Raw genomic sequence first — 22747 nt, forward strand, 5'->3', positions numbered from 1 at the left:
CTTGGTTCTTATTGGGCTTGCTTTAGAAAGTTTCTCAGTAACACTTTATTTGACAGTGTCCTTGTTACACTGTTACTGTAACTAAATTATGCATAATTACATGCAACTAGCCCTCAACCAACCCCAATCCCTTACCCTATAGTAATGTAGTTAATTATTATTACACAGTACTTAAATGTATAATTACAGTGTAACACATGGACACTTTAAAATAAAGTGTAACTATATTATAACTATACTACTGTGCAGCAGAGCTATAATAATTCACATGCACATTTATTTTTTAACTAAAATTATTAATGTTCTTCTTCTGGTTGACTTGATGTACTTGATTATAATTTAAATTAAAATGAAATAAAATTGTATTTATTTAAATAAATCACATTTATTTTAAAAAAATTAATACTTCAGTATTTATTTATTTTATTGAATTGAACTGTGGTTCATTGTTCTCTATAAAATACTTTAAACCACAGCTATAATAAACCGACTGCAAATTTCTTTGTTAATAAAATGAATAAGATTTTTCTGGATAACTGGTTTAATTTATTTGATGTAAATTCAATATTCATGTAAAAAATTAATATTTGTGCCTTTTTTTTATGGTTTACTGTTCTCAAATAAAATAAAATAAAAGTGTGTATTAATGTGGAGAAATTACTGCTTATAAACCCCATTTGGCATTTCGATTACTGTGCAAACCTGAAGTAGAAGAGTCCAAAATACTAATCTGCCAGAAATATTTTGCGTTTTGGCAGATGAAGGAAACCACAGGGGAAATTAATGATCTGTTTGATCCAATCGAGTCCACTTGCGTCAGCTGATGGTTGTTTGGAAATGTTTTGGACTAGTTTTTATGGGCTTTAATCTTTGGGAGAGACTCAGACGTGTTTAACGGAGTTGAGCTGCCCTTCAGCGAATTACTTCATCCGCCAGACACTAAACATTATTCAGCATGAGTGGAAAATGGCTTGTGGGAAAAAACAAACAAGGGAGATGCAATCCAGACAGCTTTGAGCGGCATATCAAGACAAGATATTGATTGTGCAAGCTGAATAGAACAATGACTATGTCACAATGATGATTAAATCAATGAATAAACACACAGACCCTCATCAGATTAAAAGTAGTCCAGATAAAGTCTGCAAAAAATGATGTGTTTTTTAGTACAAATATCTTAACCTTCTTAAAACAAGATTCCTTTACTTGAGACGCTAAATGACAAGATATTATGACTTATTTTCTGGAAATGAATGAATGAAAATGAAGCGAGTTTTTGCTGAAAACAAGAACAAATATCTGCACCATCTGGAAAGTGGGCGGGGCATGAGCTAAGCTCATGAATATTAATTTTGTGATGCCATGATTTGCAAAGACAGACCTTTGTAGGTGGGAGAATATAATGGATTGGAATGGAATAGAATGGAATAGAATAGAATAGAATAGAATAGAATAGAATAGAATAGAATAGAATAGAATAGAATAGAATTGAATGGAAGGGGATGGGATGGAATGGAATGGAATGGAATGGATTGGAATGGAATAGAACAGAATAGAATAGAATGGAATGGGATGGAGTAGAATAGAATGGAATGGAATGGAATAAAATGGAATGGAATGGAATAGAATGGGATGGAATGGAATGGAATGGAATGGAATGGAATAGAATAGAATAGAATAGAATAGAATGGGATGGAATGGAATAAAATGGAATAGAATAGAATATAATGGAATGGAATAAAATGGAATAGAATATAATAGAATGGAATGGAATAGAATGGAATGGAATGGAATGGAAGGGAATGGAAGGGAATGGGATGGAATGGAATGGAATGGAATAGAATAGAATAGAATGGAATGGAATAAAATGGAATAGAATAGAATAGAATAGAGTAGAAATGTGTGCAAACCACGTATCACATCCAGACACATCTTATCTCCTCCCTAATTAACGTAAATGCTCTGAAACTGAGTAAAAACGAAAGGCCCCAGGCAGGACCAGGTCTCCCACCGAGCGTCCAGGAAGAGTCTTTATTCTTCGCCGCAGGGTTTGGGGCAGTAACATTTTTAAGGGGTTTTTCCATGTGTCGTCCATCCCTAATTGGAAAGAGGTCATGCCACCATCTGATTTCAACAGTTCAGGGTGTCTACGCGGACCTTTAATGTCCGTTTCCTTACAAAGAAACTCAACATTCAGCATATCACAGATTAAAAGGGGAGCAAATGGAGACTGAAATCTATAGAAATCTATTGATTTATATTTTAAATAAAGCAAAATACTGTTTTTTCATGGCTGGTAAGAAATAAGAGTTACACTTTATTTTAAGGTGTCTGTGTTAAAGAGTAATTATACATTTAAGTACTGAGTAATAATTAACTACATGTACTTACTATAGGGTTAGGGTTTAGTTTAGGGTTAGTTTCATATAATTATGCATAATTTATCATTATTACTATAGTAACTAAATGTAACACGTGTAACAACGACTTGTGTTACCAAAATATGTATGGCTGATAAATGTTCTTGACTTATTTTTGCATTTTTTGCATTTGGTAATAAATAAGGACATTTTTGGACCCTGTTCTCTTATTCTTTGCCAGCCATAGTGTCAAATCTATCGCTCACGATCGAACCACAAACCAGAGACTGTGCCAGAGACGAGCTAGTAAGAACGCTGAATCATTGTAATTCATGATCTAAGCAGGGCAAGTCACGGCAAACCCGGTTTAACAGTCAGACAGAGGCAGAGATGCTCTGACAGATGATTAACAACCTAAAACACTTCAAATTTGTCGTAAAATTTAAGTTATTTTTTCAACTTGACTTTATTTTCAACGACAGCCTGGCAGGAGGATTCAAATCTTCTGAAAGACAGTACTAACAAATTACAATACACACACACACACACACACACACACACACACACACACACACACACACACACACACACACACACACACACACACACACGTATACATTCATTTAAAACATTCCCTAATAGTTTTTTAAATAAAAGACTCCAATTTCAATGACTTTGAAATCAATGAAATCAATGACCAATCATTTGGAGCAGCGAAACCAAAAGCAGAGCGACTATAGATCTTTTTGTTTTTTTGTAGGGATAATCAAACGAATATGATTAGATGATCGGGTTGAGTATGTACTAACGTGGTTGCTGCAACTCTTGCAGATATTTGGGTAAATTAGTCAAGTTGTCAGTTACAGGCTTTTAAAGGGTTAGTTCACCCAAAAACGAAAATTCTGTCAGTAATTACTCTCCCTCATGTTGTTCCAACCCCGTAAGACTTTCGTTCATCTTCAGAACACAAATTAAGATATTTTTGATTAAATCTGAGAGCTGTCTCACTACTCCATAGGCTTCTATGTTATTGAAACTTACAGAAAGTTAGTCCAAGTGACTACAGTGGCTCAACCTTAAGTTTATCAAGCGACGAGAATACTTTTTGTGCGCAAAACAACAAAAATACAGACTTTATTCAACTCTTCATGTTCTTCTGTGTTTCTCTGAGTGAGTTCACGTAGTGTAACAGCGCAGCGCTTCTGGGTTGTACGTCAGAACGGAGGCTCACTATTGGCCAACGCTGGTCATGTGTGTGATGCTGGCCAATGGTGAGCCTCCGTTCTGACGCACAAGAAAATGAATAGTTTAATAAAGTCGTTATTTTTTTATTTATTTTTGGCACAAAAAGTATTCTCGTCACTTGATAAACTTAGGGTTGAGCCACTGTAGTCACTTGGACTATTTTAACGATGTCTTCAGTGGCGGTTCTACATTGAATTACACCCTGGGCGAGACCCCCTTATTTATTTCCCCAGAAAACAAGACTTAATATCTTATGTCATTTTACTACTTCAGTAAAATAACGTTATGCATCTTTATTTAAGAAATGTTTGATATCTGGACTGGAAACAAGACAAAAAATACTAAGTAAGAAAAGCATTTTTTGCAGTGTAATAACTGAAATTGCACAATATTATGGTGAAATTAGATCTTGTGTTTGAGTTAAAACCGAATTATTGTTAAGCATAGCAAGAATCATAGCAAAAAGGCTAACAAATAAGACTTATACCCACCAATTAATATTGCCCCTTCATTCATGACATGGGTACCGTAATCATACAGAGAAAAAATAGTTGCATACCTTTATCTTTCGCTCGTTTCTAAATTGGGCACCTGATGGCTTTGACCTTTCTTGTCCATCTCTTATTTGGCACTCGACATCGACAATCAACAGATTTCCCCTGATCCCCCCCATACCAACTGTCACTCACGAGTCACGACCAGAAATCAAGACTAAACCAATTCACCTTGGTGGTGGTGACCAAGTAATCGTTTTCTTTATTAGCCATTCAGACAATTCAGAAAAACAAAAATGTGCAGGAAATATAGAGGCCTGTATTTATAATATTATTAATGAAATGTGCGTTATTTAGAAGAAAGTCGAGGTGTGACTGACTTAGATAACTATATGGATCCCCCGTTCCCCCCCTGTCCGTTCCATTTGGGAGAGACCCAGAGGTTAACTGTCATCCGCGCCCGCGCCTCCGCGCCCGCTCCCGCTCCCCTTTCCCCTTCTCAAACAAACAGCTTCTCTGCAAGGCATCTTCTCAGCAAGCAGGGGCGCCTGCAGCTGCAGGGGGCGCAAATTTGCCAATTCCCCACACAGTGAAATGATAGATAATAGAAAACCGCTTTGCGGCGCAGAATCCCGCCCCGGGCGATTGCCCGGTTCGCCCGTGCCAAAAACCGCTACTGGATGTCTTTACTAACTTTTCTGGGATGGCAGATATCGATTACATAGAAGCCTATGGAGGAGTGAGACAGCTCTCAGATTTAATCAAAAATATCTTAATTTGTGTTCTGAAGATGAACGAAAGTCTTACGGGGTTGGAACAACATGAGGGAGAGTAATTACTGACAGAATTTACATTTTTGGGTGAACTAACCCTTTAACTGTAATCTGCATGTGTGTGTGTGTGTGTTGTGCGTAGATCCCCTCTCGCTGGACGACTGCTGTAAGGATGGCAAGGACAAAGGCCAGGCGTCTCAGGACTGCACGAGGTTGCCGCTCATCTCTGAATCCACAACCTGCAGGTTTGAACCACAACTTCAGCATTCCCACAGCAAATGCGTTAAACAGCGACGAATCAGTTTTTTTAGTTCAGCAAGCCGTCTAAACAAAAGCAAACAGAACTCATTATAGTCAGAGATGCTGTCTACGCAAACAGACGCAAATGGATCAAGTGCAATAAAAGAAGCACTTTTTTGCATGTTTTCTTTCCACTGGTCTGAAATGTTAAAAAATCTCCCCAAAAAACTGATTAGTGCATGAAAAAGCATGGGTCTTGTAGTATTTTGGAGTTATAGGCATGAATAGCATCATTTGTTTCCTGGCAGACTGATCAAACCTGTGCATGCATCCAGTCAGATTGAAGCATGCAATTATGGGTTAAAATAATTTTCCAGCTTGAATGTTGATTATTTTCCTCATATTCTCCATTGTTGCGGCTCCTCTTTTCCCAGTCTGTCAGTAACGCTCTCAGGGTTCTCAAGTCTCACGCATTGGCCCGTGAGACAAACGCAATTCAACCAGTTCACACGCTCACACGCCACACCGTGTATTTCTCACGCTGAAAAGGCAATGCCAACCAAGTTGTCCTGCAAGCTTTATATATAATGTTGTATACGAGGCGCAGGCACACAAAGTGAAGTTTCCTGCCGCCAGCACGTATCTCGCCCAGATTGCGTTCGTTACTAGGCAACATAGATGCGCGAACACACGGAAGTTGACGGAACATTCTCGGCCACCGAACGTTCGTTACTAGGTAACCAACAACATCGCGCGAACACACGTCGTGATGGAGAAGGTAAGTTGGAAGAAAGCTCGTCTAACATTTTTAGGCTAGAACATTTGATATATAGCCCATCGTATACATTATTATTGATGCAGTCAAAAACTCTACAACTACTTTACAACCAGGCCAGAAGCTTTGGCTCAGTTTGGCTAGCTTATGTTATCTGAAACTAAGGGAAATGTTAGTGGGTATGGCAAGGAATGAAGATGTATTTCTTCATTTTATTTTAAATTATATATTATACTGTATTAATAGTCTTTCTAGTTACATTAAGGAGCCACAGTGCTTCAAGTGGGAGCCCCCTAACGTTACCCCTGTTATCAAGATATCAAAATGTGCAACAAACACTTACAACACAAAACACATTTCATATGCTGGAGTGTGTACTCTTGTGTACACACACACACACACACACACACACACACACACACACACACACACACACACACACACAAACACACACACACACACACCTTAATACTCTAATATGTCATTTGTTCACAATGTCCCAGCACACAATAAATCATTATTATTATACCATTTCGACTAGACACATTCAAAATGCAAAAAGATTTGTTTTTCCAAACTGTTTGGAGCAATTTGTTATATTTTTGTAATTTTGTAATTTTGAAATATAACATTAAAGAGTATATTTGATGTGAAGAATTGCTCTGTCATTTATCAAATTTACCAATTGTTATAATTTCAATTTGTGCTGGTTAATTATGAACAATGGGTAAAATTGGGGGGCGGGGCTCCATTAGGGCTCCTCCCCTAACCGCATGTGATCTCACTCCAAGCTTTTGATAAAACTTGAGAACCCTGGCTCTGTTTAGTTCCTGTCTCTTTGGCTACGACAAATTGCGTGTGTCTCCTATAACAACGTCTGACGTTTTACATTTTATGTGGCGTGAGAAAGTCACATAAACCACACGAAATCAGATCAGATCAGTCAGACTGAAACGGATTTCCAGAAATGCGAATTTGAATGGGATTTCAAACCACATATGGATGTAGCTTGAAACCGATTTGAAAAATCCGTTCACACTTGCTAAATCTGATCGGATTTCAATCGGATATGCACAAAAATCGGATTTGAATGTAGCCTATGAAGCCCCTCCTTCTGAAAAGCACACTGTGCTCTGATTGGTCGGCTGGAGCAGTGTGTTGTGATTGGTCGAGTGCTTCGAGTGTGTTTGGGAAATGTCCCGCACCTTTCCATAACCACCAGTTTAACACACTACTAACTAACTCAACCAGGCTCCGCCCCTTTATTCTGCGTATGAATTATTATAATGAGGAATATTGAGACGTGTTCGTTCCCGGAAGAAACTCAAGACTACAATGAGTTCAGAAACACTGACACTGATATAGAGAAGAACGTTTTCATGCTCAAACTGCAACACTACACACTAAAGAAAGATCAACATGGGGAAAAAGAGGAATAGCTCCTCTTTAAAATATTAATCAGATGCAGATCAATGCTGTTGATTGGATAATGGTGAGATCAGCGCTCAATCTCAGTGCCAGTCAGGCATCAGATGTGCTTGTCTTGGCCTTCAAAGTGATCTGGAGTTTGTCTAAATGAGAAAAGTGGTGATGTTTGGATATTTTTGGGTAGGTGGGCTTGCAAAAAATGGGACTATTTCCAAATCCAGGAAATTCCACTGAGGTGAAACTCTAGTCAGACGGAGAAGAGCGAACGCGACCCGAATAACAGGAAATCTGCTGATTATTTCAGACACAGAAAAGGGGAAAAACAAGCCCAGAAAAGCGAAAGGAGAAATATTGCAGATGACTTTTGCCTTAAAAGGGGCTCCGGAGAGGAAGATGCACGAGCTTTCCTGCCAGGATGGATGGGCTGATTGTGAAAGAGGGTGAAGCAAGAGCGAAAGAGACAAACAGTCGTCGTTTTACCGTAAAAACTGGGGCCTGTGCGTCAGCGCTGGATCAGAACCAAACAGTAATGCTCTCGAACATCTGTCCTGGGCTTTAAAGTGCGCAGGAAGCAGAGTTAAATTCATAAAAGTGAATTAAAAGGAACTTTGTGATCCGAACACACTGGAAAAAAAAAGTTTCCAGTACACATTAAATCAAGATACATTTGCTTGAGATGCTAAATGACTTGAGATATTACGTTTTTATCTTCATTCCTTCGATATCAGAAGCTCCTTATAAACATCCTTTAGTCTGTTGAACTCGAGCTGTGTTCACAGACCTGGTCCTGATCAATGACGCTCACTGAACACATCATCTGCAATCTGTTGATTTACCAGCGCTGATCTTAAAGCGCTGGCCGGCTGACCTGAGATGTCCTGTGTGTGTGTGTGTGTGTGTGTGTGTGTTTTGTAGGATAGCTCAGGAACAGTGTTGTGCGACGGTTCTTGACGACAACATCTGCACCAGCGGCATCAACATGGCGAAGGACCAGGGCAGTTGTGACGGCCTCTTGTCCACCAGCACGTGTGAAACCAAGACGGCCAAGGTGTGTGTGAGCGTCTCGCTGCATGCATATTAATGCTGCATATGATGTGTGTGCATGTTTTATGATTTTATGCAGAAATGTGTAAATCATACATTTAAATCAGTATCATAAATGTATATATACACACACAGACACACACACACACACACACACACACACACACACACACACACACACACTCTCTCTCGCACTCACACATACACACACACACAAACAGACATACACACACACACACACACACACACACTCTCTCTCGCACTCACACATACACACACACACAAACAGACATACACACACACACACACACACACACACACACACACACACACACACACACGCACTCACACTCTCACACACACACACACACACACACACACACTCTCTCTCTCTCTCGCACTCACACATACACACACACACAAACAGACATACACACACACACACACACACACACAAACACACACGCACTCACACTCTCTCTCACACACACACACACACACACACACACAAACACACACACTCTCTCTCTCTCTCGCACTCACACATACACACACACACACACACACAGACACACACACACACACACACACACACACACACACACACACACACACTCTCTCTCTTACACACACACATACACACACACACACACACACACACACACACACACACACACAAACACACACGCTCTCTCTCTCTCTCTCCCTCTCTCTCTCTCTTTCTCTCTCACACACACACACAAACACAAACTCTCTCTCTCTCTCTCTCTCTCTCTCTCTCTCTCACACACACACACACACACACACACTCACACTGCAGCTCGCTTAGGTTAATTATCATTTAAAATGTTTACCTCATAAAGCGTATGTCTCTTTAAAATATACGAGACCTGTGTTGATACTCCATATCCAATGCATGAAAATCCAAACATTTTCATGTGAAATGTAAGTGTCAGAGTACATGTTGGGTCAGTGTTCTTGTCGGTACACGAGTGTGTTAGACTCTCAGGTCACAATACGATGATGAATGTGTTTTAAAGCAGGAACTCTTGAGAGCGAGGGGTAAAAATAGAAGTATTTCTCTCCGCTCTGTTTACACTGAGCAAGAGAGAACTTGCCCAAATCAAGGCCGTTCCTGTCAGCCGTGTGTGTGTGTGTGTGTGAGAGAGAGACTCTGAGTGTGTGTGTGTGGCATTATAAATCCCTCACAGGCTCTCCGCCAAACCTCAGCATGAAGAATAGAGCCTTTAATACACACCTGTGTGTGTTTCAACATTACAGTCTTCTAGGAAACATTCATCTCGGCCTGTCACTGGGACTCGACAGTGACTGTTAAAGTGCCTGTCAGACTATTGCTCTCCTTTATTTATGTGTTTATCACGAACCCGGAGCCTAATTCATCTCAAACCTTTCAAGGCAGGCATTAGATGATCTGATGGCAAGTTTAAGCTCTTTAAATCTCCAGATCTGTTTGTGTTTTCAGCCTTTTCTAGTACGAGTTTTCAGTTCTTAGAAACTTTACCCAAATCGTTAATGGACAAAAGATGCATGTTGCATTTGATAATTCACACAAAAATTCAAATTCTCATCATTTAACCTTCATCCTTCCCTCGCACTTTCTAACACATCTTTCTCTCGCGGGTCAAAATGACCCAAAGCCCTAAAATTATACTTTTTTTTTTGTGTGTGCAGAAAGCTTATTTTATTTCATTTTAATGATTTTTTTATGGGAGATTTTTTGTTATTTTTTATTTTATTTACCTTTAAATTACTAGATTTGATCAATAAATAATAAATAAATAGTAAATTAAGCACATTCCTCTCATTCTTTCAATTTAAATTCAAAATAACTCACAATTTCATGCATAAACCTTTTAATTCAGCTCAAAATATCTTACATTGGGTGTCTTTGCAGACCTCTTGTGGAAAAATAATAATATAACATGATATTTCATAACTCTAATGGCCTTATAGCTCTATATGAGCTGTTCCGCTGGGTCCTAAAGTCAGTTTCTCTTCAGCAATGCATTCAGATACAAATGTAGATGTTATACAATCATTTTTTGGTAAAGTTTTAGCATTTTTAGTTTGAATTTTGAGCATTTTTAGGTTTTTCTATGTGTCCTGAAGCATTCCTCACATTCCATTCATTCCTAAGGGGGTCAAATTGACCCGCGAGGGAAGGATTTGTTACTTTTTTACATTTCAACCACAAAACTCCTCGAATCGTGGTTAAAGTGCGACCTTAAAGTCCTGGGGTCTTGGACCCCTCCGATGAACACTCAATTTAAAAAGAAAAAAGAAAAAATTAGTTTCGGGTTAAAATTAGCCGGCCTCAAGTCGCTCTAAAACTACATGACTTTCTTGGAAGTGCAATTTTCACAAAATAGGGGCTCAAATTTCAGTCTGTTCATGTCATATGACTTAAAGAAAACTGTGATTACAGTGCACAGGTATGGACAAAAGGTATTATGCTGCTTTTTTTGCTTGAAATAATTTTTGCACTGGAAAAAAAATATATATGTATTTTTGTCCTGTTTTCCAGTACAAATCTCTGAACATTCATAAATCAAGATAGATTTACTAAAGATATTAAGTCTTGTTAACTGAAAAATAAATCAAAATTAAGCAAGCTTATGCTTAAAATAAGAAATATCTGGCAGTTTGATCAGAAAAAATAAACTTATTTCAAAGGGAAAATGACATGTTTTCCAGATTCAGATTTATGCTTTTGCTCTGTAAAGATGATTTATCACCAACAATGTGCGTTTGAGTCCAAGATGAGTCTTTATCTGTTTCTGGGAAATCAGCCATGATGCTTATTGTCTGTCTTTCTCTCTGTCTCTGTCTCTCTCTCTCTCTCTCTCTCTCTCTCGCTATAAAGCCCAAACAATCTCTGTTACCTTAAATTATACGTTTATAAAGCTCTGTAAAGCTGCTTTGAAACAATCTTCATTGTTAAAAGCGCTATATAAATGAAGATGACGTGACTTGACTTGACTCTGGTAAGAAAAGGATTTAGTCATTTTCAGATCAGATCATCAAAGATCTGGTGAAAGTAAAGAAGCTCTTCTTTGTGTCTGTGTCTTGACTCAGTGAACTACCTCACTCTCTGCTCCCTACATAGTCAGCTGACTTCTAAGAAATAGAACCTTATAAGTAAGTGATTTGGAACGCTCTACACACTGCAATATAATGTGGAGCGCAAAAGATTATATATACTATAATAGAAAAACTTATATATATATATATATATGTATAATGTTTAATTTGAATATTTATGTATAATATACAAAAAAAAAATATATATATATATATATCGATAAATAGATAAGTCTAAAATAATAAATTCTATTATAGTATATTAATATTTATTAAATTGTATGCAATTATATATATATATAATATTGATTAAATATAAAAAATATATATATATATATACACACATATATATATACACCTCATGTAATAATACTTTATTAATAATAATATTATTTATATATATATATATATATATAATTTAATAATAATTATATATATAAGTTTGGTTACTCGGATCAGCAGTTCTTCCTCATCTCTGACCCCATGTGTTTCTCTTCTTCTTCTGCAGATGTGCTGCGACTGCTGTTCGCTCGGCCGGGCGGCTCAGGAGCAAGGCCTGTCATGTGACCTGACGCTCGCTGTGGGGTACCAGTGCGGTGTGGTGTCCCGGGCCTGCTGTGTGGACCGCCTGCCCAACACACTCGCCAAACCCACACCGGGTGAGAAGAACAAACAAACACCACACTCTCATGACAGAAAACAGGGAAACAAACGAGTTGAAATCATCATGGTTATGACATCACAACCTTCCTTAAAGGGATAGTGCACCCAAAAAATGAAGTGGGCGGGGGGTGGGGGGGTCAATCCAAGCGTCTCCATTGAGTTTATATTGCGTAAAGCTGCCTCCTTTAGGGTGACCAAACGTCCTCTTTTTCCCGGACATGTCCACTTTTTACATACTGTCCGGGGCGTCCGGGGGTGGGGGGGGCTGATGGGTTTATAAACTGTTTTTTTTTTATTCGGTTTTCACTGTTTTTCATGGGACCATTAAGTGTGTACTTTAAATTGACTGGCGCTTGCCTTTGCACACAAAACATATGAAACCAGCTTCAGCTTCGCCCCGTCTATAAATAAAGGTGCTAGCGACCTAGAAGCCCACATAAGGAAAGTAAAAGCTACAAGAGAACATCAGGAGGATTGAAATAGTTTTTTACTGAAATAGTGTAGTAGATTTTTTATTTTATTTCAACCTGTGGCCATGAAAAGAAATAGTGTCATGTAAAAGGTGTTAAAAGCTAAACTATTTTTTTTTTTTATATTATTCTATTGTTGCGGGCCAAACGTTGAATGGAAAGGATGTATTTCTTTATGTATTAAAGTACAATAACATAGTTGCAAGGTTGTGAATGCATTTGTCAAGTATTTTTTGATGCATTCACCCCTCAACTACACCCCCACCCTTAGCCATGCCTCCCCAAACCACGCTCCCAACCATCAACCACGCCCGCACCCTTAGCCACGCCTCCCCAAACCCCACCCCCACCCATCAACCACGCCCCCACCCTTAGCCACGCCTCCCCAAACCATGCCCCACCCATCAACCACGCCCCTGCCCTTAGCCACGCCCCCCCAAACCACACCCCCTGCCTTAGCCATGCCTCCCCAAACCACGCCCCACCCATCAACCATGCCCCACCCTTAGCCACGCCTCACCAAACCACGCCCCACCCATCAACCACACCCCACCCTTAGCCACGCCTCCCCAAACCACACCCCCACCCATCAACCACGCCCCACCCTTAGCCACGCCTCCCCAAACCACACCCCCATCCATCAACCACGCCCCCGTCCTCTTTTCTGAAAACTAAAATATGGTCACCCTAGCCTCCTTGTAATTTCTGACTTATAACAAAAAACAGAACAATGTCTAAAAGCTGCTATGTAACAAGGTGTACAGCAAACAAGCTAAAAAACACAGAAATAAGTTTTTATAAACTGTCGACCCCAAAAAACTAGCGCTTAAGGACACAAAAGTGGATACAGGCAATAAGACGTGAAGCATCAGCTGGAAAGAATGGGTAAATTGTGGGATCCTGACTAAAAAAAAATACACTACATGTGCAGTAAACATTTTATCACTGGTATGTCAAATATCCAAATATCTTTTTGATATATTATATTTCTGTAAGCTAAGCTATCCTGTTGCTGATTACGTTCCCCTCAGTGGGTGTGTCACGGACTGCTCTGAGACAAGAATATTGAGGATCTCAAATGCAGTATTTATTTAAAGGGTTATCCACAATCGTGATCCAAATCCAGGCAAGGATCATACTAGTGATGTTACATTTGACACTGAAGCTTCAAAGCTTTAAACTTTTTGGAAGTTTTAAGGCCATTTACAATTTTTTTTTTAAATATAATAATAAATAAAATATAAGCCTATAGCCTATGTTACATGATCATATATTCTGACACATAAACAGCATAGAAACCATAAAATAATTAGACCAACATTTACTTGCTTCAACTCTGTTGGAATTTTTAGAATTAGTATTAATATAATTGTTACATTTATTTTATTGCCACACTTTAATATGTGAATTCTATTATCAGAAAACTGAACATTTAGCGTTGTCAGGCTTTTATTTGTGCTTAATGGATAAAACAACGGCGCTGCGCACTCAGCTGCTCATAAACATGGCTGCTATAAATTTGACCTGCCACAAGATGGCGCCGTTTTCGACACTCTTGATGCTTCGAAGTTCGAACCTCTTCCTGAAACATTCAGTGCTTCATGAGGCTTCATTTGCCTATCCCTAGATCATACACAAACAAACAATTCAAATAATAACAGATAAAGGCTGTGGCAAATCCGAGGGGACAGGCAGAGAATCAAGAGAGACAGGAGAAACAGGATACAAACACGCTCAGAAATGCAGTGAGACGTATACACAAGACTTCACAGAGAATGAATGAGAAAACCAGGCTTATATGGGGTGAGCTAAACAAGATAATGAAACACAGGTGAATGTGATAATGGATGAAGAGTGCGGGCAGTGAGTTATGGGAAATGTAGTTTGTGAGGGAATGGCATTAGTCTGGTGTGGAGTGCCCTCTGGTGGCTCTCAGGGGCACTCCAGCTGGTGACCGTTACAGGGTGCAAGTTAGTTCTCAGAGTAATATGACATGTCAATTGCCTGTTTCCATTTTTGTGTCCTTAAACACTCGTTTTTTGGGGTCGACAGCTTTGTTTTGTTTTTTGTTATAAGTCATAAATGACAAGGAGGCAGCTTCACACAATACAAACTCAATGGAGATGGTGGGATTGCCCCCCTTTTAAAAGACTACGCCGAAAATACACAAACACACACACACACAATGCCATCAAGCGGTATCTCTGGTCGTAATCAGTCCTTCACTGACCAATCAGCGTTCATTAGCAGAATGCTAGCGTGTTATGGGCAACAACAACTCAACCTGTAAGAAATGGAAAGGACATAAGTACTCGTTCATTCAACTTTCGACCTATAACCCATGTTGAACTTGCAAAACCTACAATCAAATCTGAGATTTCTCAACGGCAATCGGGTGAAAGAGACAAATTTAGCCGTCTAGCGCCATAGACTCCCATTCATTCTGCACTCATGGGCGATCGCCCCCAGTGGAACTCTGGTGGAACTACAACCAAAATTCAGTACAATAGGACTTGATAGGGAGTGGCCAGGCTCTCTGTAGACGGGCTCTGATTACAGTCTCAATATAAATGGACTCTGCTGCCCTCTAGTGCCTCAGAGGAGCTCAGACTAAAGTTGTAATGCATTAACTAACTGTGTGTGTTAAAATGACAGATTTACAACCTGACGCACCAAACACAGAGGACCGATGCGAAGGTACTATAAAGACATATAATCAAATGCATGATTGAGAGTTTTTAGAGTAGTCTCATTAATGTTGTGTGTGTGTGTGTGTTTGCACTGAAGCTGCAGGCTGTGCTCAGCGTTGTGTTAACGGCACTTGTCTCTGTTCGGAGGGATACAAGCTGAAGGCGGATAGAAAAACCTGTGAAGGTCAGTGTGTGTCCACCTGTAAACTTACACATTTATTTAAACGCACGTCAGTCATGAGAGTCTGAGGGATCTCTCGCATTTACACTGCAAGTCTTCATGCACAGATCCGATCTTTTGACCATATCAGATTTTTTGGTCCGCCTGTTTACATTCACTTTAGACAGGACTGGTGTCCGATATCTGTGTGTACATTAATTCCCGGCCAAAATGATTTTCGGTGATCGTTTTACTATGCACATGGTAAACCCTGATTTTAAATGGCCGTGCTATTAAAATTATTTCTATAATTCATGTCGGGTGCTCATGATTATTTGCCAGCATGGGCGAGATAACAGCTGTCATGACTCATGAATGTTTTGCAGCTTTATAGTCTGGAAATAATTTTCGTTTATCTACAGCTCAGATCTAGAATTTTGAAGAGAAATAAAGTAGCGCTATATATATATATATTTTTTTTTTATGAATTAACTGGAGCGAGCGAGCGAGCGAGCGAGAGAGAGAGAGAGTGGGCGAGTGAGTAACCTAATAGTGAAGCTTGTTGGTTTAATTAATTACAAGGAAGTTATCACCTCATTGCTTAGAAATATAAGGTAGCTTTAAGTAGCGAAGCTGTTTTATTAATAAAAGTCACGGGCAGAGGTTGACAACCAGCTCTCGAATGTTTCGGTGTTTGCGCAATTTCTTTTCTTTACAAAGACAAATACAAAGTTCCCACCTAAATAAAAACCCGTGAGCGAGCGCATACAGACACGTCTGCCTCATTATACAACATTATAAATCTATCTTTGTAAATAAACGTGTCGTCCTCGCCTTGTAGTGGCTTGAAATTCCAATGGGAATCGGATATGTGTGTTTAGACGGAGGTCAGATATCGGATATGTATCTGATTTAAAAGCACATTTGGAAGTGGCTCAGATCGGATGCGAAAGAATTGGATCTCGTGCAGATTTTTGTGTTTACACGTGTGCAACAAACTCCGATCTGTATCAGATGTGAGTAAGGGGCTGTTTACACCTGGCCACTTCATGTGTTTGCTGATAGCTATCCGATCGTGAAAAATCCCTCCGAAAAGCATTTGAGACGGATTTAAACCCGATCGCTCAAACCACACGCTTTCCAGACGATACTGGACAAGTGTAAATGCATCTGGTTGATGAAACACATGTAAATTTTACTCCTCCCAACAATGCTAAAAAATAAAGGTGTGAGAGCGTGTTATAGGATATATATCATGTTATAGCCAGATATGACGGCATCCCCGCAGATGAGCAGCTGAGCATCTATTCATCAAGCAAACGCGCAAACGATCTCAAATCAAAGTTAAAGGAAGTTGCAGACGCTTAACACACAATCATCTTCATTAAAACAATCAACAATCGACACACCATCACCTTCATTACAAGTAAAGAACCGAAATGATCTTACAGGGCTGTTGCCGCTCTCTCTTATTGTGGTCTTTGATTTTGAAATGAGCTGATGATCAATGAAATGCATCTCTTCTGTTGATTTTGGTGACATGAACTCCGTTAAATCTGCATGTAGCGCGGGAATTGAAGATCGGATTTAAATCCGTTTTGCGAGAACACATTTATGTGACCAGGAATCGTTAATGGAATCGTTTTGATAAATAAGATAGCTATCCAATCAGTAAAAACGCATGAAGTGACCAGGTGTAAACAGGCCCTGAAAGATCGGATATTTTGTGCCAGTGTGAACGCAGCCTCTGTGTCTCGACAGACATCAACGAGTGTCTGTTGGGCGCGCATCAGTGCCGTCCAGGCGAACGCTGCATCAACACACTCGGCTCGGCCCGGTGTCAGAGAGAAGTCAGCTGCGGGACGGGCTACGAGCTCACCGACTCCAACCAGTGTGAAGGTCAGACACACACACACACTCACTCAGAACACACCAACCAGTGTGAAGGTCAGACACACACACACACACACACACCAACCAACCAGTGTGAAGGTCAGACACACACACTCATTCAGAACACACCAACCAGTGTGAAGGTCAGACACACACACACACACACACACACCAACCAGTGTGAAGGTCAGACACACACACACACACACACACACACACACACACACACACACACACACATACTCACTCAGAACACACCAACCAGTGTGAAGGTCAGACACACACACTCACTCAGAACACACCAACCAGTGTGAAGGTCAGACACACACACACACACACACACACACACACACACACACACACACACACACACACACACCAACCAGTGTGAAGGTCAGACACACACACACACACACACACACACACACACACACATATACTCACTCAGAACACACCAACCAGTGTGAAGGTCAGACACACACACTCACTCAGAACACACCAACCAGTGTGAAGGTCAGACACACACACTCACTCAGAACACACCAACCAGTGTGAAGGTCAGACACACACACACTCAGAACACACCAACCAGTGTGAAGGTCAGACACACACACACACACACTCACTCAGAACACACCAACCAGTGTGAAGGTCAGACACACTCACACTCAGAACACACCAACACTCAGAACACACCAACCAGTGTGAAGGTCAGACACACACACTCACACACTCACTCAGAACACACCAACCAGTGCGAAGGTCAGACACACACACTCACACACTCACTCAGAACACACCAACCAGTGTGAAGGTCAGACACACACACACACACACACTCAGAACACACCAACCAGTGTGAAGGTCAGACACACACACACACACACACACTCACTCACTCAGAACACACCAACCAGTGTGAAGGTCAGACACACACACACACACACACACACACACACACACACACTCACTCACTCAGAACACACCAACCAGTGCGAAGGTCAGACACACACACACACACACACACACACACACACACACACACTCACTCACTCACTCAGAACACACCAACCAGTGCGAAGGTCAGACACACACACTCACTCAGAACACACCAACCAGTGTGAAGGTCAGACACACACACACACTCACTCAAAACACACCAACCAGTGTGAAGGTCAGACACACTCACACTCAGAACACACCAACACTCAGAACACACCAACCAGTGTGAAGGTCAGACACACACACTCACACACTCACTCAGAACACACCAACCAGTGTGAAGGTCAGACACACACACACACACACACCAACCAGTGTGAAGGTCAGACACACACACACTCACTCACTCAGAACACACCAACCAGTGCGAAGGTCAGACACACACACACTCACACACTCACTCAGAACACACCAACCAGTGTGAAGGTCAGACACACACACTCACACACTCACTCAGAACACACCAACCAGTGTGAAGGTCAGACACACACACTCACTCACTCACTCAGAACACACCAACCAGTGTGAAGGTCAGACACACACACACACACACACACACACACACAGACTCACTCACTCACTCAGTACACACCAAGCAGTGTGAAGGTCAGACACACACGCTCATAACACACCAACCAGTGTGAAGGTCAGACACACACACACACACACACACACACACACACACACACACACACACTCACTCAGAACACACCAACCAGTGCAAATAATATTTTAATAATATTTAATAACAACATTTTGTGATTATATAACAATATGATTATAAAAAAAAACATTATTTTTTAAGATAATTATTATTACTAAATAAAAGTGTTAAACAAATAAAAAATATTACTATTATATTTCACTCTAAAATAAAAAAATAAATTAAGAAAAACATTCATTTCACTTAACAGTGCAAATGTAAAATTTACAATACTTATATTTATCTAGATTTATTTTAAAATGTTAAAACTTTAATTTAGATGGAAAACTTTTTGATTTAGTTTTTATTTTACTCCATATTTTTATTGAATGAAATCACAACTTTTACAATTTGATTATTGTACTAAGCCACAGTGAGCAGCGCAGCCCTATAACCTTCACATCACATGACCCTCATTAAAGTGAATTCTTCTTAATAATAATAATAAATGAATAAACAACGATATAATGTGCACGTTTGCTGTTTCAGACATTGATGAGTGTGAGACGGGCACTCATAACTGCGCAGCCGAGATGGTGTGCCAGAACTCAGCCGGGTCTTTCCGCTGCCGACCCAGAATGCAGTGCGGCGAGGGATTCATTCAGGACGCTCTCGGCAGCTGCATCGGTGAGACAGTTTCAGTGACTAACGTTTTTGATAAACAATCTGATTGTTTTAGGTAAGCACTCCATCCTCAGATGTAAATGTTTAATCTAACCCCATTTCAATGGATGGAAGAATGACTTAACACTGTGTCCTAACCAGACGCGATGCGATAAGATTCCAGCGACAAATAATTCCTATTTATTGCGGTCTTTGATTTTGAAATGATCTTGATCAATGAAATGCAGCTCATATCTGTTGATTTCGGTGACGTGAACTCCGTTAAATCTGCATGTAGCGCGGGAATTGAAGATCGGATTTATGTCTGTTTTGCGAAAACACATTTATGTGACCAGGAATCGTAAATGGGATCGTTTTGATGGTCGACAAAAAAGATTCCTACAAATGTGGGCAGAGTCAGCCAATCAGAACAGTGTGTGGGCGGAGTCAGCCAATCAGAACAGCGTGTGGGTGGAGTCAGCCAATCAGAACAGTGTGTGGGCGGAGTCAGCCAATCAGAACAGCGTGTGGGCGGAGTCAGCCAATCAAAACAGTGTGTGGGCGGAGATAACAGTGTGTGGGCGGAGTCATCCAATCAAAACAGTGTGTGGGCGGAGTCTCGTTGCGAGTGCGCGGCACCAGAGAGTAATCTTGAAGGCACTCGCAAGAAAATGGATAAGCACATAATCAAATTCACAAATAAAACACCATTTAAACATTATTAAAAATGCATACTGAGTAACTAAAACAATCTTTGTCAAAGAATACACTTGCTTGTTCACAGTTTGAACGTTCTTGTTTCCATTTGTTTAATTTCAAGATCTGAGGTGAATTATCCACTGTTGCTTTTACAGCTTCAAAGCTGGAGCACTAAATGATATTCAAAGTCACATGACACGCTTTTAACATTAAATAAAGCACATAAACAGTGCCTGAGATTATCATCGCCACACTTTGTGTTTGTTGTTCCAGCGTGTCGCCATCGCGGCTGGTTAGGACAAACACTCTGATTAACACGGACAATAACCTTTTATCGCGTGTCGTTAGGACACATTGTGAGGCTATTTGTAAAATCTCTTCATTGGATGTCGGACAGAAATGCCCTGAAACTTCTTTCCGCTTTGGACTTGTTTATGTTATTAGACTAAGACCCTCACCCTTTTTTCTCTTTTATTTGGTTCTGTGTTGTTCTTTCTTCTAAGTGTTGTACCAACATGAAAACATATGTATAATCGTTGAATTGACCTATCGGTAAGCCCCGCCCCCCTTAGTTACTGTTGCTATCTCGGACAAACAAATGATTTTACAATCACAGATATAAACCACACAAGAGTGTCTGAGTGTGTAAAAGCCCGTTACGCTCTCTAACGATGTGTGTTCTTGTGTGTGACAGATATAAACGAGTGTGTGAGTGTGACGGGCCCGTGTCCGGCGGGTCACATGTGCTTTAACACCGTCGGCTCCTTCACCTGCCAGAGACAGTCTGTGAACTGCGGTCGCGGATACCATCTGAACGCACAGGGAACCCGCTGCGTCGGTACACACACACAATCTCACATGTTCAATTCATGACCAATCAGATCAAGCACTGCATTATAATTGGTATTCAGAGAGAAAATACAATGTCAAGTAAGACATATGCTTAAATTCAAAAGAAAAACAATGAATTACATCATAAAATAATTTATTTTATCTCAATAATGTGTCATACATTAAAAATGCATCACATTACAGAAATAAAATGGGTTGCAAATTGCATTTTTAGTTTTAATTCGAAATATTAGAAAGAGAGGTGGGAAATATTTGGTGAAAAAAAAAAACTTGGAAATATATGACTTATATAAAATATATATATAAAGTAATAAAAATTATTAAAAATAAATAAATAAATAAAAATCGCCCCAGAAGGAAAATAAATAAATAATATAATAAATAAAATAATCAAAGAAATTATTCTATATATAATTATATTACATAGCACAAAATGTGTCACTAATATTATAATTGGTCTTCAGAGAAATTTTTTTTTAATATAAATAACAAATAATAAAAATACTGGAAATCTAAGACTTCAAAGAAAAAACAAAACAAAACACTAATATAATAAAATAAATAATAAAATATATTTTTATATTTAGTGTTACATTATGTTTATGTTATATATATATATAATCAAATAATAAAAATGCTGGAAAATCTAAGACTTCAAAAGAAGAAAAAAAACCCACTAATTAATATAAAAAAATATTATATGTTTATATTTAATGTTACATTATGTTTATGTTTTATATACTGTACATGTATGTATATTACAAAGTACATAATGTTTATGTCATTTTATTATAATTATATTAATTTATAATGAATATAATTTAATATACAGTATATTTATACACAGAAGTCTTAAAGGTTTATAACTTTATAAGTGACTAAATAAAACATCCTTGAAAACCAAGATCTCAAAGTCTTATTTGAGCAAAAATCCAGATCTCAATTTCACCCCAAAATCAAAAGGAAAAAAATCAATAAATAAAATAATAAATAAATATAATTATATTACATAGAACATACTTGTCGCATCACATTATGGACGTAAAATGGGTTGTGAATGCCATATTTTGCCAGGTTTGAGAGTTTTCCACTGATAAAGTTAGTCTGTACTGTCTCTTTAAGAGCTGAACGTGTGAGTGACACATCCTCTCGCCTCAGATATCGACGAGTGTGCGGGTCCTGATAACTCCTGTGACGGTCACGGCTGTATTAATCAGGTGGGCTCGTACCGATGCGAGTGCAGGTCCGGTTTCATCTTCAACAGCATTACCAGATCCTGTGAAGGTCAGTGGTTAAGAGGTCAAAGGTCGTAGGTTCAAACCCGCACCAGGGTTCATGCATTTGAATTTATTTGCCAAACACAGCGTGCACAGTTTGTCTTCTGTTGATCTGTGTGCCGTATCTCTTTCTCTTGAACATAAATGAGGAATAAATAAATGAAATGTACAGACTTTGCTTTAACTTCAGTTTGCATGTCTGAGGGTCTCGAAGTTCATTTCCAACTCTTTTTAAATGCAACATTTACACTGAATAAAATGATAAAAAATATAA

General features: G+C 39.4%; 1 protein-coding gene across 3 annotated transcripts in view; it reads left to right on the forward strand.

Moving 5' to 3' along the window:
- Nucleotides 1-22747, forward strand: part of fbln1 (fibulin 1) — a 63083-nt gene that overhangs the window by 1047 nt on the left and 39289 nt on the right. For all 3 annotated transcript variants that reach the window (XM_084397999.1, XM_084398000.1, XM_084398001.1), the window contains exons 2-10: nucleotides 5015-5117; nucleotides 8231-8363; nucleotides 11970-12120; nucleotides 15250-15291; nucleotides 15382-15468; nucleotides 17206-17343; nucleotides 19532-19669; nucleotides 21039-21182; nucleotides 22355-22480. In XM_084397999.1, the coding sequence (XP_084254125.1) occupies nucleotides 5015-5117; nucleotides 8231-8363; nucleotides 11970-12120; nucleotides 15250-15291; nucleotides 15382-15468; nucleotides 17206-17343; nucleotides 19532-19669; nucleotides 21039-21182; nucleotides 22355-22480 (1062 nt within the window). The remainder of the gene's footprint in view (nucleotides 1-5014; nucleotides 5118-8230; nucleotides 8364-11969; nucleotides 12121-15249; nucleotides 15292-15381; nucleotides 15469-17205; nucleotides 17344-19531; nucleotides 19670-21038; nucleotides 21183-22354; nucleotides 22481-22747) is intronic.

Source organism: Rutilus rutilus (assembly GCF_951802725.1).
Source record: "Rutilus rutilus genome assembly, chromosome: 23".
NCBI lineage: Eukaryota > Metazoa > Chordata > Actinopteri > Cypriniformes > Leuciscidae > Rutilus > Rutilus rutilus.